The following is a 16,193-nucleotide window of genomic DNA, read 5'->3' on the forward strand; positions in this document are numbered from 1 at the left end:
CCCTGGTGCCAGCGCGGTGGCGCTGTTCGCGCCCGGCCGGAGCAGTAGAGTTGGGGCTGCGCTCGCCAGAAGGTCAGCGCGGCGCGGGGCGTGCCGGGAAGGCGGAGTGTCCCTGCGGCACAGCCATCTTGTCCTGGCCGGGGCCGAGCCGAGGGGCGCGGGACGATGAGGGGCTTCCCGGTGGCCGCGCAGTCGCTCTCGGTGAGGCGGACGCGAGGACGTCGTGGGCGGTGCGGGAGAGGCACAGTCGGCCGTGACGGCCGCTGTCCGCGCCCCGGCGGCTGCGGGCGGGCCTGACCCGGGGGCACGGGGCGGGAGCCGGGCGGGGGGCGCGGGCGGGCCGTGGCCCCGGGCGGGGCTGGCGGCGGGGTCGCGGTGGGCGCCAAGGCCGGGGCCTGGCGGGGCGGGCGGGCAGAGGAGTGTGGCGGCGGGTGAAGGTCAGACAGGCCTCGGGCCGGGCCCGGGCAGGGAGCGGCCCCGGGGGCTGCACCGGAGCCGCCCCCGGCAGCGCCCGAGGGGGGAGCGGCCCCTCCGGGGATCCGGCTGCTTGTGGTGACGCGGTGGTGCCTTTGGCGTTGGGGCTCGGCCTGTCCCGCAGGCGGGAGGGCAGAGACCTTGTCCCGCTGCAAAGGCTCCCGTGGAGCTGGGACAGCGGGATAGAACCGGGGTTAGAGCTCCGCGAGAAACGCGCCCGAGTGGGAGAATGACTTTGAGTGAATGACAGCGTGGTTGTTTTAGACATGATTTAGTAATTGATAAATAAGAAGGCTTAGAGGTTAAAACTCGGTGTCGTACCCAGTTTTTGGTGGGGGAAGAAAGGAGTTTTTCCCAGACTCATACACGGAACAGCCTGTGGCAGAGCAAGGGCAATTACATCACTAGTATCCCTACAGCTGGGGGCAGTGGTGCTGCTGCCACTCAGTTTTCACCTTGACACGTATGAGAATGAAGTTACTTTTTTAATGTGAAAATAAGAGTAATATGTAAGTTTATTCTACAAGTATAAGCATCTTCTAAAGACGATGGAAAGAAATAAATTTCAGATTCGAAATTGATAGTCTTGTCATTTCTGTTGCCAGCTGCTGAAGGGAAGGCTTTTGCTATGTGAAGAACTGCTTCTGGTTCTTAGAATCCTAGTGTCATGGAATTGTAACTGAAAAATCAATAAAATTCTCCAACACTCTTTGCAGGATTAGAAAGCAGGCATCACTTTATTTCTGTGTCAGGCACGCAGGGATATCTCCTATCCCTTGAATTAGCAGTTTATTTATACTGTAGAGATATACACATTCAACATGTTTCTTAGAAAAAGGTTGGACTGTGTTAATTGTTTTCCTGAAATTATTAGCATATTTATTCACCAGTCTGAGTTCTTAGAAGAGGTTGCATTGTATTAATTTGCCTTACATGAAGTTGTTTGTTTTCATTTATACAGCTAAGACCCCTGGGTCCCCCCAATGTGAACTTGATGAGCAATCTTGTGCACCCAGATTAATTATGCTGTTAGCCATATCAACTCTTAGCCCCTGGTTTTGTAACCAAACCACTGGTTTGAGTTTGAAGGGACCTTAAAGACCATCTAGGTCCAACCCTCCTGCCATGGTCAGGGATTTCATTCACTAGATCAGGTTGCTCAGAGCTCCATCCAGCCTGGCCTTGAACACTTCCAGGGGTGGGGCAGCTACAGCTTTGCTGGGCAACGTGTTCCAGTGCCTCACCACCCTCACAGTTAAGAATTTCTTCCTAACACCTTATCTAAACTTGCCCTCTCTCAGCTTGAAACCATTGCCCTTTATCCTGTCACTGTCTGCCTGGATAAAAAGTCTTTCTCCATCTCTTATAAGCCCCTTTAAGGTACTGCAGGACTGCAGTGAGGTCTCCCCAGAGCCTTCTCTCCCCCAGGCTGAACACCCCCAGCTCTCTCAGCTTGTCTATATAGCAGAGGTGCTCCAACCCTTTGATCATCTTCATGGTCTCCTCTGGACCCACTCTGTCAGGTCCAAACTTCAGTTTGAGGACTTGCCTACGTGTCCTCTTTGTGTGCAGCAGTCAGTGTAGACAGGTTGGTGCTCTGAGGGGTGACTCTTCAGGAGCTAAGTGCCTACACCTGATAAATACAGAGTTATCTCCAAGCTGGTGTGCTGCACATGTGGCTGCTGGTTCAGTTATTGCTATGCAGGGGTCCTACAGACTGTATAGGACAGGAGAGATTCCCACTGCACAGCAGCAAAGAGAGGGGAAAAACAAAAGCTTTCTTGCAGTGCTGTTTCTTGAACTTCCAGAAAGCTTGTGTAAATCATTGCACAGGTTTCAACAGTGATGTAAAAAATAATCAGAGTAATTACATGGGAATCACTGTTTTTACTCTGGGGTTTGAAATCTTTCATTGTATTTCTAGTTTAAAATTAGTTGCTTCTTCAGTATGTGATGGAACATATGATAAATGAATTAAGGAAATCCATTCTCTTTTGCTTTCTCTTCTAGAAGAGATTTTACTCTCTTAAAGTAGCTCCTAAAGTTAAAAGCTCACCAACTGCAGCAAAAGTGAAATTATCTCCAGAGTCTGAGGATCTTGAGGTCAGTATGAGTACTGGTATTTATTTCTCTTTCCTTTTAACTTATTTTTTTAAACTCAGTCGAAGCAGAGCTGTGATTGTACTTCCAGTGAATGACTAAACCATTTTTTTTCCTCTTTAATACAGATCACAAAATTACCAAATGGCTTAGTTATTGCATCTCTGGAAAACTTTTCTCCAGCTTCAAGAATTGGTGTGTTTATTAAAACGGGCAGCAGATATGAAACCACCAGTAACCTGGGAACTGCTCACCTGCTTCGTCTTGCATCTAATTTGGTAGGTGCTTATTCCTTTTGTTATGATGTTGATGCAGTAGATGCAGTGGTCAAAGGTTTATTATTGCAAAAATAAATGTTACGGTAAAAAATTTAATGTAACATCCTGTAAAGTGGAAAACAGTGGACCCTGGTACTTGGTTACCTGGTTTGAGTGCAGGAGAAATGACATTACTTCCTGGAAGACAGGAAGAAATATTTCTTTAGAATTATGCTCTCCTGTGGTGCCTGAAAGTGTATGTATATATATATATATACATAGTATATCTATACCTAGCTTTGCACATAGATTATTTTATTTAGGCTGCAGTAAAAATTATTTTAGGTGGCTGACACAAACTCAATTTTGTGCATGTGTGTGGAATATTTCTGAATAGTTTTTCTTATTGCTGCCATTAACCCCAAACCTGTTCTTAAATAGCTAGAATTATAAGTTGCCTTTTTTTTTTTTTATTATTTTCACAGACTACTAAAGGAGCATCCTCCTTCCGGATTACTCGAGGCATTGAAGCTGTTGGAGGCAGCCTGAGGTTTGTAACCACATAGAGAAATCATCTGTCTTGGTAAGATGCAAATGAGCCCTGTGACTAAAGGGAACAGAAGATAATATGCACAACAATATGTAGGTGGATAAGCTCAGTGTGGAACTGGTACTTGAAAAGTGAATGTTATCAAGGAACATCTTGTACTTCACATTTTACTAAGCTCCAAGAGTGCACTCGGGATTTGTATTTTACAGAGAACTTTCAGTAAGCAAAATATAAATGTTGTGTACCTGGAAGAAATATAATTTGTCCAGAAAGCTTACATTTTCTTTCTACCTTTTCAGACTTCAAGATTAAACTTGCTGAAGTCAGTAGGTTATTTTTTTTCTCCATCTTTTGTGAATAGATACTACTCATCATACTGCAAGTTCGGGAACAATTCAGACAGTAGTTGCCTTTTGTGATTTGAGAGTTTAAAGCCTAGAAAACAAGACTAAGAGAAATAAAAGAGGGATCTCGCTGTGCCTGATTTCTTGCAATGTATCTTGAAATCATCCAGTAAGATTGTTTTATTTAGAATTTGGTTAAAAACAGACTTGAGACTCTACCCTTTTCTGTTCCTGTCAATAACAAATGCATCGAAGCAAAAGGACAAGACTTATTATGTTTTATGCCCAAAGAGAATAATTTTTAAATTTCTTTATTTAATACATATATATATATATTTCTTGTTTTGCTATTCAGCCTTGTTTGCTGTTTTACCTTGAATTATTGTGGTATCTTAAATTCTGTTGGTCACATGACACTTGTTATTACTTGAATATTGAAGATGGGAGTTTTAATTATGTCTGGTTTTGCAGTGTTTGTATTATCACTCCTTTAAACAGTCATCCCAAGCAGATTTAAGGTTAAATGATTATTCCAGTCCATATCTTGCTGCTGAATTCAATAAATGTGGAAAATGTGGGAAAATCCACTTCTATGTTCTGTGCTGAAATGGGTTTTGCTTTTTTCTCCTTTAGTGTGTACTCAACAAGAGAGAAGATTGCTTACAGTGTTGAATGTCTGCGGGACTACGTGTAGGTATCTGGATGTGCTGTAAAGGGAATTACTGCATTCTGTCCAAACTTTTTGTAGTAAAGAGCTGTCATTTTACAGGGTGGGAGGAATGTCCTTGTGCTTCTGTAATAAATCAGTTAATCAGTATATTAATATTCAACTTCTGTGTCATATTCCTGAGCGTATGAATGCTACAGAACTGAAGTTGAATTCTTGTACTTTGTACAGCAGTGGTGATAACTGCTCTGGTACATTTTGTTGTTAATGTGTTGCTTGCAGATCTGTTTGAACTGCAGAAGTATGTGTTACTTTTGTGGTTAATGCCTGTGTAACTTTTTTTGTCTAGTGATACAGTAATGGAGTATCTTCTTAATGTCACCACAGCATCAGAGTTCAGACCATGGGAAGTAGCTGATCTTCAGCCAAAATTGAAAGTTGATAAAGCAATTGCTTATCAGAGTCCTCAAGTTGGTAAGTGTGTTTTCTAATCCACTGCATTGGCTCTGTGAGAGTTCCTCCAAAATGAAAAAAATGTGGAAAAAATAGTTTCCCTTTTGCTCTTTCACATGACCATTTAATATTTCAGCCTGTTGATAGGTATGATCTTTTTGTTGTAATGGAACTTTTTTAATACACAGATTTTTCCAGCCCGTGATAACATTTAGCAAGTAAATACTGAAGACAGTTAACACCGTTCTTGACAGCTTTCATGTTACCTTTTTAATTCTTTTGAAGTACAACCAAGGAATGTGCAAATCATGACTGTTGTTGACAATGTACTTGCAACAGCTTGTGTAGTGAAAACTATTTAGGTATTACTCATTGGTGTGAAAACAGTGTTCTACAAAAGACTTCTTGAATATGGTTATTTTGGTATAAAAACAACATGTATTTTCATCACCCTGAAAATGGATTCCAGCTTTAGGATTGTAAATTTAGGTTTCTGTGTTTAAGGAAAAACAAAAAGACACACACAAAGCCTCAGCCAGATCGAGCCTATTCCACTTTATCTTGTGTTATTAACACAAGTCATCCAAGATCACCCAGGTAGTTCTGCACAACAAGGATAATCTCTACCATTCTGAAGGATGCTCACCTTCATAATCCACTGAAGGTGACAATGTAATGTTGGAAAAATCTCTGGCTTATGTTGAAGTCCTACTATTTTTTTAAATCAGAGTTACAGTCTTTTTTTTGTTTTGTTTTCAACTTGCATCAACTGCAGGTTGGTTTTCATAGTAATTTAATATTTCCAGTTACCGTTATGTTCAGAAACAGAGCTATGAAGAAAGGATTGTCATCTCTTTATGAACAAATACTGGGAGAATATCAAACAGGAACGAGTAGAATGCTATTGGATACAAGAAAAAACAACAGAGGAGGGAATTTAAGACACTGGCATGCTTCATCTCAATAGGGAGATAGATGAGACCCCTCACAAAGCTACAAACAGTATTACAGAGAGCCTGTTCTTTCCTCAAGAACAAGGGATGCTTACAGTGAAGATGATAATTCTGAAACTAATTAAAAGATTGCTGGTTTTTTTCTGCTGCACCCCCTCCCCACACACTAATTGCATTTATAGCTTACTGTTGAGGCCAAAAAGTGTTGATAATATACAAGTTATTAGTTTGTTTTGGTTTCTTTTTAATAAGTTACAGAAGGATAGAAGGCCTCAGACCAGGTTGCTCCAGCTCAAAGATTTGAATGAAACTTCATGTGGATTGGATTATTCCAGCCCTGCTTTTGCAGATCTCATGGTCCTTGAAGTGGACCACAGCTCTGTTTTGTTTAGTTTCATTCAGAATCTTCATTACAAGTGTCTGTTACATTAACCATCATCACTGAAACTTTGTTCCTCTTAGGAGTGCTGGAAAACCTGCATGCTGCAGCTTACAAGAATGCTCTGGCAAACCCCTTGTACTGTCCAGATTACAGAGTTGGAAAAATTACTTCTGAGCAGGTAGGGTTATTTGTGTTGTGTGAGGAATCTGCTTCAGTTTTTTTATCAGGAACAGATGATGTCACTTGTGAGAGAAGATTAATTTAGGAAATATACAGTTAGCATTTACTACCTTATTAGTCTAGTGTTCCAGTAATTTTATTTTCATGCAGCTTTTAGTACTGGGTACAGAACTCATATTCACACTTAGAGAGGTGGTTGTTGTCAGTGGCTTTCTGTTGATAATAAGGCTGTCAATGAAATGCAGGTGTTCTTGTATAAAAGGGTTTTCTGGTTGTCACTGGGGAATGCAATAAAGTGCCATTCTATGGGCAGTTCCTTTTGGAAGCGTTGGGGTTTGCTGCATGAAGAAGTACAAAGGGGTATGTCAGAAACACACTCAAGATGTTTGGTTTTTATACAAAATACCCTAAAACGTGAATTTACTGTTGCAGCTTCACCATTTTGTACAGAACAATTTCACAAGTGGGAGAATGGCTCTCGTTGGAATAGGTACGTGTGTTCTTGGATGGACTCTGCGGGTCATACGGGAGAACTCCAGTAGAAATTGGAGTTCTCTCTAAAAGTAAAGTGTTGTGGTACACACTTCACACGCTTTTATCTGACTGCTGTAGCTTTTCAATGTCATTGCATTACTTGGAATAACTTGTATTGCAGGTGTGAAGCACTCTGACTTAAAGAAAGTGGCAGAGCAATTCCTAAATATCCGAAGTGGAGCTGGTGCTTCTGGTGCAAAGGCTGTTTATCGAGGGGGTAAGTTTCTTGTTCTGAGTGACTGATTTCCTGTCTGTTATAAATGTAGTATTATTCAAACTTGCAACTGAAAACTATATAGTTGTACTAAATGCTGGACATGGGAGGTGACAGTTCATGTCTGCTTATTCATTTAAATAAGCAGAGGATTATTCCCCACCGTGGAAAGTTCTGCCATAAAACTGAGCCCAGATCTTCAACAAAGATCTGCAAGATCAACTGCAGGATCATTTATTCTATAAAGTGAAAAACAAGCTGGCATGTGGTTTCTCTTGGCAGTTTTGGTAAGATTCCTTTAAGAGTAGGTTAAGGGCTGTCAAGAAGTGGAGGTAGCATTTCTTTTTAGAGAAGATGTGTTAAAATATCGTGAGTCAAAGCAATGCTTAGCTCTTTCAGAGCAGTATCTTGCACTGATACCGACAGCTACTGGTTAGTTGGAGTATTGGATGTTTCTCTAAAGAGATTGGAGGGGAAAGTTTCCAACATTTAATATTTGACTGGAATAACTCCAGTTTCTATAAACCAGAATAAATATTATTATGAAGAGAAGGTGCACTGCTTTTCTGGATATTTGTTGTGTGGAGACTTGCTGAGTTTTATCATTCCACACTGTGTATGGTTTAGGATCAGGTTCAAGTAAGGCATAGTGAGGTACTTGGTTTTGTCCTTGCAAGAAAATTTTGAATGTAAAGGACTTTTAAAATTATGTACAGTCTACTAACAGCTTCATGGTGTATTCCTGAGTAGACATGCAGTAACTTCAGACCCTGGTTTCCCTCTCGTGAAAGGGAAATATTTCCTTTCCATACCTCTGAATGCACAGTGGTTTCTAACTGAACACTTACTACCTTTTGTTCTGTTTTTGTATTTTTAGGAGAAATCAGAAAACAGAATGGTGATAGCCTTGTGCATGCTGCTGTTGTAGCAGAAGGAGCTGCTGTTGGGAGTGCAGAAGCAAATGCCTTCAGTGTTCTTCAGCATGTTTTAGGTGCTGGGCCCCTTGTCAAGAGGGGAAGCTGTGTTACCAGCAAATTGTCTCAGGCTGTTGCTAAAGCAACTAGCCAGCCATTTGATGTAAGTTCTGTAATATTTTATGTAAAATGTGTATTATCTTTGAAAGGCTACTACCTTCGGCTGCAGTCTTAATTATTTCATTCTTGTACACGTTACAGTGTATCAATGAAGCTTTCCAATCTGATCTTTGCTCTGCACAGATGGAGTTTAGCTTCCTGAATTAAGTACTTTAGATCCTTATAGTAATTATTTTCCTGTGTTTGATGCTGAATTGCTCTGGTACTTGAAACAGTTGATGATGTTTGTTTTTTGCAGGCTTCTGCATTTAATGTTAATTACTCTGATTCTGGGCTCTTTGGGATTTATACCATATCCCAGGCTGCAAATACCGGGGAGGTGAGTTGCTGATTAGAATTTAAGTATTAACAACATAACCTTCAAAGTAGTGTTTTGATTTGTGATAGTGACTGATTCATCTAAAAAAAAGGAAATTCATTTGATTTCCTGTATAAGAATGCTACATGTTCAGTTATGACCAAGCTCTGTAAGCTGGGAATGAGACTTACTTTCTGGGAAGGACAGATACATAATATGAACTGGAAATAGTAAAGTGCCTTGAATTACTGACTGCAATTGCTGATTTACATTTGTAAGCTGGCCCTTGAAGCTTGCAGAACTGAATACTCTCATGAAAAATGGTGGGACCATATAAATTAAAGTTGTGGTGCAGTTAAAATCCCCACTGGTTTCTGTGTCTCTCACTGGGGCATTTATTACAGTGGTTTTAGTTTTGTTATAAAGCCGTTCAGAACTGTGTTCAGGCAGACAGTCCTAACATTGTCAGCTGCTCTCCCCTGAAGTTTCAAAGATCCCAGATCATAGAAATAACATGTTGAAGTTTAAATGTGGGAAGAGGTTTTAAATGGTGTGATTTTCCTCAGGTCATTAAAGCTGCTTTGAACCAGGTAAAGGCAGTTGCTCAGGGCGGTGTCACCGATGCCGAGGTCACAACGGCAAAGTAAGTGTGTAAAGAGCTGGCTCGTGTGCTGTAAGGAAAAGTTTCTTAGCATGTAGCTACTTTGTCAAACACTTAGACTGTACAGCAGAGTTTTTCATCCTGTAGTTATTTCCATGGGGAACCGCTCACGGTCCTGCATTAAAACTGAACTGCTGTCAGTACTGGTTTCCAAAGCTGTACTGGTTCTCCAGTAGTGTTATTTCCTAATAAAAGCTTGTTAGGTAAGTGTTCATGTTTTCAATATAAGAAATTAGCTAGTGTCAGCAGATGCTGTTGTTTTAATCATATTCTGTAGTATTAAGATGTATTTAAATTAGAATCCTAAATTGCCTTATTTAGGTAATTCCCTTTACAGTTGCACTGCAGGAATTCCCAAAACAATTATATTAAGCAATCTGTGCCATCTTCAAAGAATAATAGTAATGAGGGTCTGCAAGTGTGAAGTGCTGAACTAGTGATGTTCCATCCAAGGGCTTGAAATACATGCCCCTAGGAATGTTTCAGATGGGGGTGGGGAAATTAGTATTACAGAAACAGTAATACCAACACTTCAGTAGGAAAATTTTGTGTTGCATGTGTAAAATACTTATAAGACTCCATGTAAAGTATAATTACTCAAAACTTGATAGCCTAGACATGATTGGTTCTACTTTGGTCATTAGTAGCTAAATGGTGGAAATACCAAGCTACTTAATAATTTGCTATTGGAATAAATAATTTTCTATCTTTTTGTATTTAAAAAAAAAAAGGACTGGCTTATAAAAAAAGATTTTCATATGTAGCAGTGAGACTGCATAAAACAGAAAAAAGTGTGAACTTGCTGTCTTTTAACAAGACATGGAACTATTGCACAAGGAGACTGACCATTTACATTTACTGCTTGTCATTTAAAACAAAATTGCTCTGCACGCATCTGTGCTTCATGAGAAACATTAGGTTTAAACTTCATAGAGTAGTTTGCCTAACTGCATTAGTTACTTCAAACAGAAATCCTGAGTTAGAGATCTTCTGACCATGTGGGGAGGCAGTAGGTGTTCAAATACCTGTCATGTTGATGCTTGGGCTATTTGTAGTGACACTTTCCTAACTATGGAACCCTTCTGTACTTGAAAAGGGAAACCTTGCAAAATGGAGAGCAACCTGGAAAACTTAAAAAGCACCAAAACCTCTTTGTGTTTACAGGGGTGGTGGGGAAGGTGATAGCAGGACTCAGATGCTCACTCATTCTTCGTGCTTTGTTTGATGGCAGAAATCAGCTGAAAGCCAACTATTTGATGTCAGTGGAGACAGCACAAGGGTTGCTGAATGAAATTGGCTCCGAGTCGCTGGTTTCTGGCACGCACACGTCACCATCTGCTGTTGCTCAGAAAATCGACTCTGTAGCCACTGCTGATGTTGTGAATGTAAGTATCTGTTGGCATCTACAGGTGTTCCTTAATCACTCTGTGAGGGTTGTTTTTGTGGAAAACTGATGCTCATTTGTGCGTGTTTGTAAACACACACATATACTGTCTTTAAAAAACAGGCAATTCATTTACAAATCCCATCTTTTGATGTCTTTACATACTTGATTGACAGAAGATCCTTTAATCCAATACACTGTAAGTAGTGTAGCTAGGACTGATGTAAAATTCTCATCTACTTCACTTAAATTTACCAAAATTGCCAAGTAAGATTCATGGAGAACTTCATATTAGTTCCAGTGCAGGTGATTCTGTGTCTTTTTGGATTCCTGAGTCTAGAATATTTGATGTGCTTAATAAAACAATTAGGCTTTCAGTGATAAATTGATTAAGCTGCATTGCTCCTGCACATTATCTTGTGCCTTTTATGTGAAGCAAACTTCATACAGAAATCTATCAGAAAGAGAATTTCTAAGATATAAAACTTGCTTTTTTTACATTCATTGCTTATTTGTGCTGCAGCAGAAACTGGCAATAGCTTTAGTAGTGAGGAGAGATCTGTATTTTTTGGTGTAATAATTTTTCTAAGAATAACCATTTTTGGAGTTTATGCCTTTTATATCCAACTGTCATTCTGCCATTTGTGTTTAGACTATAAAGTAATGAACAGCTGGATTAGAAGCAATTAGGTTTATGCAACCAAAAGAAGATTGTTTACATGATGTTATACTAGTGTCAGGATGTGTTGTTTGGTTTAGTGACTTGAGGCTGTGAGCAGCATGGGAAGCTGTTGCAGTGAGTGTTTCCTGACAGCCGCTTTCCTGGTTCATTTTCAGGCTGCAAAGAAGTTCGTCAGTGGGAAGAAATCAATGGCAGCTAGTGGGGACTTGGGAAATACTCCTTTCCTTGATGAGTTGTAAAAACAAAACTGAGATACAGATTCAAGATGGACCTGAGCTCTCAGTCACCCATGTTCTAAATAAATTACCACTAACTTGTTATTTATGAATTCAGTTCTTTCAGAAAATTAATCTGGAGTAATTGTGGGCTTGCACTCATCAAATAAAGTGCTGAGTTCATACATTTTGTGTTGAGTTTTTTTCACTGAAAATGGTATCTAAAAGGCTGGTAAATCTGGCTCTGTACACTGAAGGTGAAAACTACAGTGAAAAAACAACGTGAGTTTTAGTCAATGTAAAAAATAAATATATAAAAATTTATCACTGTGATGAAGACAAATACTGTAATTACCAGTAGTTGTCCATGTATTCTTGTATGTTCAGGAAAAATTCTTGAATTTTGACTGTCTCTGCCATCCTTAAATCCAGTAAATGAAGAAACTGGCCTTCAAATAAAGCTGACTATATTAGACTTTCTTAGAGCTTGCAACTGCTACTTGTCTGTTAGCTAATCAGGAAGTCTTCATTTATTTCAGATACTTGTTCTAAAGACAAGGTCATTAGTTCTGAAGCTCCTCTAATATCAAATTAATATTGTCTATAGTCATACTATTTTGTTTGGACTCTAATAGCTAAGTTGCAGTTCAGTCAACAAAAGCAAGCTATTCGTTTTCTGATTTTTCAGCATAGCAAATGATTTATTTAAACATAGGCTTAGAGGTTTAATCTCTTGGAAAGCCCCTTGCTGTGTGAGCTTCCTTTCTGCTGTTCTAGCCTAATTATCTCATTTTAATACTTCTGTTCCTTCCCCTGCCTCTGAGGTTTATTTCTATTAAAACTTTGTGCCTCGGGAAAACTTGTAACTGCCTTGTATCCCAACTAGATTAATTGTACTTACTACGTGGACCACCTTTAGCATTGGGAGCAATATATTTTGAAAAGCTGTGTGCCATGGCTCTCACAAGAAGTGCTTATTTTTTCCTGCTGTTTAATTTTAAAATCCTAATCTTTAAGTACTGTCAGTAGTTAAACTGATAAAGAAACAGATAAGCTTTTTACAGGATTAGAGCAAGACCTTCCTCTTGGTATAATCAGCTGCTGGCAGTCATCTTGATCTGTGGCTATGACAAATGGACATGGCCTCTGACTTCAGTGACTTTATTGCCAGCCAGACTTTATGCTCCCTGTGGAGGCAGCAGAGGGCACGTCAAAACAGCCCTCACATGGGCACGGTGCAAGACACTGTCAGGAGAGGCCAGGGAATGAGTAGGAGGTGCCTACAAGAGCCGAGGCATTCCAGCAGAAAGCATGGGGATGGGTTTGTCTGTGTTTGATTGTGTGTTTTCAGGGCTAAGGCTGCAAATGATGTTCTTTTTACCAGCTGCCAGTGGAAAGCACAGAGCTGCAGTTTGTACTGCAGCCAAGAACAGCAGACAGGAGGCCCAGCACGTCTGTATACCATGGGGTATAACAAGATGGGGTATGGAGGGATTTGCAATTATTGTGTTAACCTGTGACTTTTAGGGGACTGAAAAAAGGCAAGCAGGGTCAATGTGCAGCAAACTAAAGCTCTGTCTGCAGCCTGGCAGAACCAGTTGCCCAGAGGAGCAGTATCAGTAAACACTGTGTACTGAACTGCAGCACAGCAGCACGGGGCTTAAACAAGCACTACCTCTGTTTGCTGCAGAGCAAGGAGCCATAGAACACATCACATGCCATAAATAATTTGACTCCTTGTTCTTATAGCCTTTATTGAAAATGCTTTTGGGGCTTGCCTTCTTCAAATTGTTGCAAATAGAACTGCTTAGTTTCAGTGATGCATATTCTTAATATTCAATGATTAGTATTCTAATTATAGATTAAAAAAAAAAAAACAAACAATGAAACAAACCAACAATCAAATCAGTACCATACATATACTTTTGTATGCCGTAGGGGGTGTTTTAGGGAATAGATGAAAACTATCAACTCCTAAGAAAATAATAATTAGAAAGTACTTAGTTCAAATCCATTTCTATTTTATGCTCTGGATTTTTCCACTGATTTTTATACTTGGATCAAAAGGGCAAAGCCTTTCCTAAAAAGAGGTACTGTATTTCATCAAACAAGTAGATATCTCTTCCTAGTGCTTGGAATACTAACTCTCTCTGAAAGGTGCAAGAAGAAAGGACTGCCCAGACTATAAAGGCAATGCTGGGAAAATTGTTCTGATTTAAAGATATGCATTTTCACTGTACAGACAGTAAATTTCTAAATTACTTCATTACACTCAAGTCTTTGCTTCACAGATTCCAATGTTAGAGACAATTTAATGCCTGGAATTAATGTAGCACACTATCATCTCCAAACTCTATCCATGTGACTGATGTAATTGGTCTGGGGACCCATGTGAAGCAGTCACATTTACAGAGCTTTCAATTACAAGTTTAATACAGGTATCTGATGTTCCACAAGAAACCCTTAATAAGTGGTCTGCTAGCACTGATGTGGTTCATTTCAGGTTTAAAGCATTTAGCAAGTCAACACCTGCATGGATTGTTAAAGCACAGAGATTAGTCCATTGCCACTTTGTAACTACTCTGTGTAATAAAGAGAAATAAAAAAGCAAACAATAAGGCAAATTAATTTCAAGCCTTGGGAAGTTTTGTGTTACTTGTAGAGTGAAATTACTTGAACAATACTACAGTGAACAAAGAATGTTATTATTCAAGTTTAGTTGCTACATAAAGGTAATAGTCAAAATATTTTTGGACAAACCTGCTGATGAATAGGAAATCTGTTTTTGCTGGAGAAAAATGTATAAACTTAAATCTTGATCTGATTATGAAACAGTCACCATATGAGCTATTTTAAGATCACAGGTATTTTATCACAATGGAATGCTGGCACTGAGCTTTATACAGTTTGTGCTGGTTTCTTTTTTCTGTAATTTTAAATAGAGTTTCTTTTGATCTGCCTAAGTGTAAATAAATCAGAGAAAGGCTCAAAGCATAAATGCAGAACAAGAATATTTTCAATGCTATTACATTTGAATATCACAGTTGGTTCTTTTTATCTGGTTTTAGCAGAGCTTTTCCTAACAAGGTTTGTTATCTGGAGATACTGCCCATCCAGTAACACTGTGAGAGCTAATCCTTGTTCACCCATCCTGATATTTGCCATCAGTGCTGCAATCAGTGTGTGCTGAGAGGTTTTCCAGTGCTGATGATGGCCCTTTGAAAAGTGAGAGGAAAACTTTATTAGTTGAAAGTGTGATATCATTCTTCAATAAAGAGTTTAAAGAGACATTTGATCAGGTGCTGTCCCCACTCTTAATTGTCCAAGCAGTTAAGCCTCTCATCCTTAGTTGCTTCTGTAGATAGGCATTGCCTGCTGAGTTGCTGCCAAAAAGCCATAATAGCAATACTTATAAAAAGTTAGTGTACTCTAGAAACCGGCTTTCTGCAAATAAATATACTGGAATTCGTTTTTACTTTACTTAGAAACTTATTTCTTAAAAAGTGACACATTTTGCCGAGTGAAAAAGCAATAGTGCTGTTACTTAAGTATTCATTACAAATGGCAATACATTCAGGGAAGGTAGGGAACAGGGCACAAAATAATAGAACAGAGGAGTTTCCAGCTATTAAAGTCTTCAAGAAAATATTGCATGCCTATAACAAATGGATTTTTCAAATCCATATTTCTTCCATGCACCAATTTTTCCTGGTTTAAAGGGAATAATTTCAGCCGTTTTTCATCAAAAGCCTTATTATTTCCTTCGCCCTTAAGAAAATCTGTCAAGTAAAGGCAATTTCAATTGAATGTAAGTACAGGGTTTGTCTTCCAAATAATAAATCCTACTGATTGCTGTTGAACACTTTAAGATTACTTTACTAACATCTGCATTTTGTTTGTATAGTCTCCTGTCTACACAAAAGATTTACATAAAAATAAACAGCACAGACAATCACCCACTTGGCTTCCCGGTATGTTCCATATAGATCAGTCGTGCTGCTCTGGAAAAAACAAGTGAGTGTTTGCTGTCGAAAGGGAAAAAATATGTAAGCAATTAGGTATTTTCCAAGTACCTGTAGATGTGGGGGCTGTTAGGTTCGTTTGCTGCAGCATTCCCATAGCAGGATGGCAATATCGAAGGCACAGATTTACTGTGGCCAGAACTGGGCTGGTTTCCCACAACTGGTGCATTGTTCATTTATTGGCTACGGATTCCCCACGGTTCTGAATCCATGGAAAAGCGTGCCATCAAAACCGGCTCTGTTTGGGTGAGATTTCCAGCCAGGATTAATTAGGTTTTGTTGCAGAGGCACGGCACAGACACAACGCCGTGTGTCCGTGTGTGGGGCTCCACAGCCGCGCAACCCCGAGGGACCTCAGTCCTTCCCCTTACCCTGTCCTCATCACTGCGACAGAAGCAGCTCCGAAATTTAGGCTCATGCCCAACAGATAGAGAGCAGTGAGCTGAAAAACAGGAGGCAATTTCTGTGGTGGAGACAGATCTGCGACAGCTCCGCAGCCCTTGGCGCTGACCAAGCGGCTCATTTCTTGGTTCAAAAACACCTCTGGGGACTGGGATGCGACAGGGCATGAGGGCAGGGGATTGATTACTCAGCAGCGGGGAAAGTGTTCGGACCCCCTCGGGGCAGAGCCGGGCTGGGACGAGGCGGACCGGGGGCTCCCGGCACCGCCCGCCCCTCACGACAGACCCGCGCTGAGGCACCGCCCCCTCCACTAGGCCACACCCACCT

General features: G+C 40.3%; 1 protein-coding gene and 1 long non-coding RNA gene across 2 annotated transcripts; one reads left to right on the top strand and one right to left on the bottom strand.

The window, feature by feature from the left end:
• Positions 1-95: 95 nt before the first annotated feature.
• Positions 96-11,917, top strand: LOC113990654 (cytochrome b-c1 complex subunit 2, mitochondrial). Its single transcript, XM_027726260.2, has 14 exons — positions 96-201; positions 2,485-2,577; positions 2,703-2,852; positions 3,317-3,381; positions 4,359-4,415; positions 4,742-4,866; positions 6,261-6,358; positions 6,793-6,850; positions 7,016-7,111; positions 7,986-8,185; positions 8,441-8,521; positions 9,067-9,143; positions 10,393-10,546; positions 11,383-11,917. The coding sequence occupies exons 1-14, from the start codon at positions 166-168 to the stop codon at positions 11,464-11,466; spliced, it is 1,374 nt and encodes a 457-aa protein (XP_027582061.1). The 5' UTR covers positions 96-165; the 3' UTR covers positions 11,467-11,917.
• Positions 11,918-14,436: 2,519 nt separating this feature from the next.
• Positions 14,437-16,083, bottom strand: LOC120325071. Its single transcript, XR_005566882.1, has 3 exons — positions 15,836-16,083; positions 15,516-15,702; positions 14,437-14,658 (listed from the first exon to the last, which is right to left on the bottom strand). It is a non-coding gene; the product is annotated as an uncharacterized LOC120325071 (long non-coding RNA).
• Between the last annotated feature and the right edge of the window lie 110 nt (positions 16,084-16,193).

Source organism: Pipra filicauda, unplaced genomic scaffold (genome assembly GCF_003945595.2).
Source record: "Pipra filicauda isolate LSUMZ 115617 unplaced genomic scaffold, ASM394559v2 scaffold127_size2900866_pilon, whole genome shotgun sequence".
Taxonomy (NCBI): Eukaryota; Metazoa; Chordata; class Aves; order Passeriformes; family Pipridae; genus Pipra; species Pipra filicauda.

Bases quoted from the DNA above. Each gene is read 5' to 3' on its own strand.
- LOC113990654 (XM_027726260.2), top strand. From the start codon at position 166: ATGAGGGGCTTCCCGGTGGCCGCGCAGTCGCTCTCG. The intron at 7,112-7,985 runs GTAAGTTTCTTG...TTGTATTTTTAG, and splicing joins AAAGGCTGTTTATCGAGGGG to GAGAAATCAGAAAACAGAAT. The intron at 9,144-10,392 runs GTAAGTGTGTAA...GTTTGATGGCAG, and splicing joins GCCGAGGTCACAACGGCAAA to AAATCAGCTGAAAGCCAACT.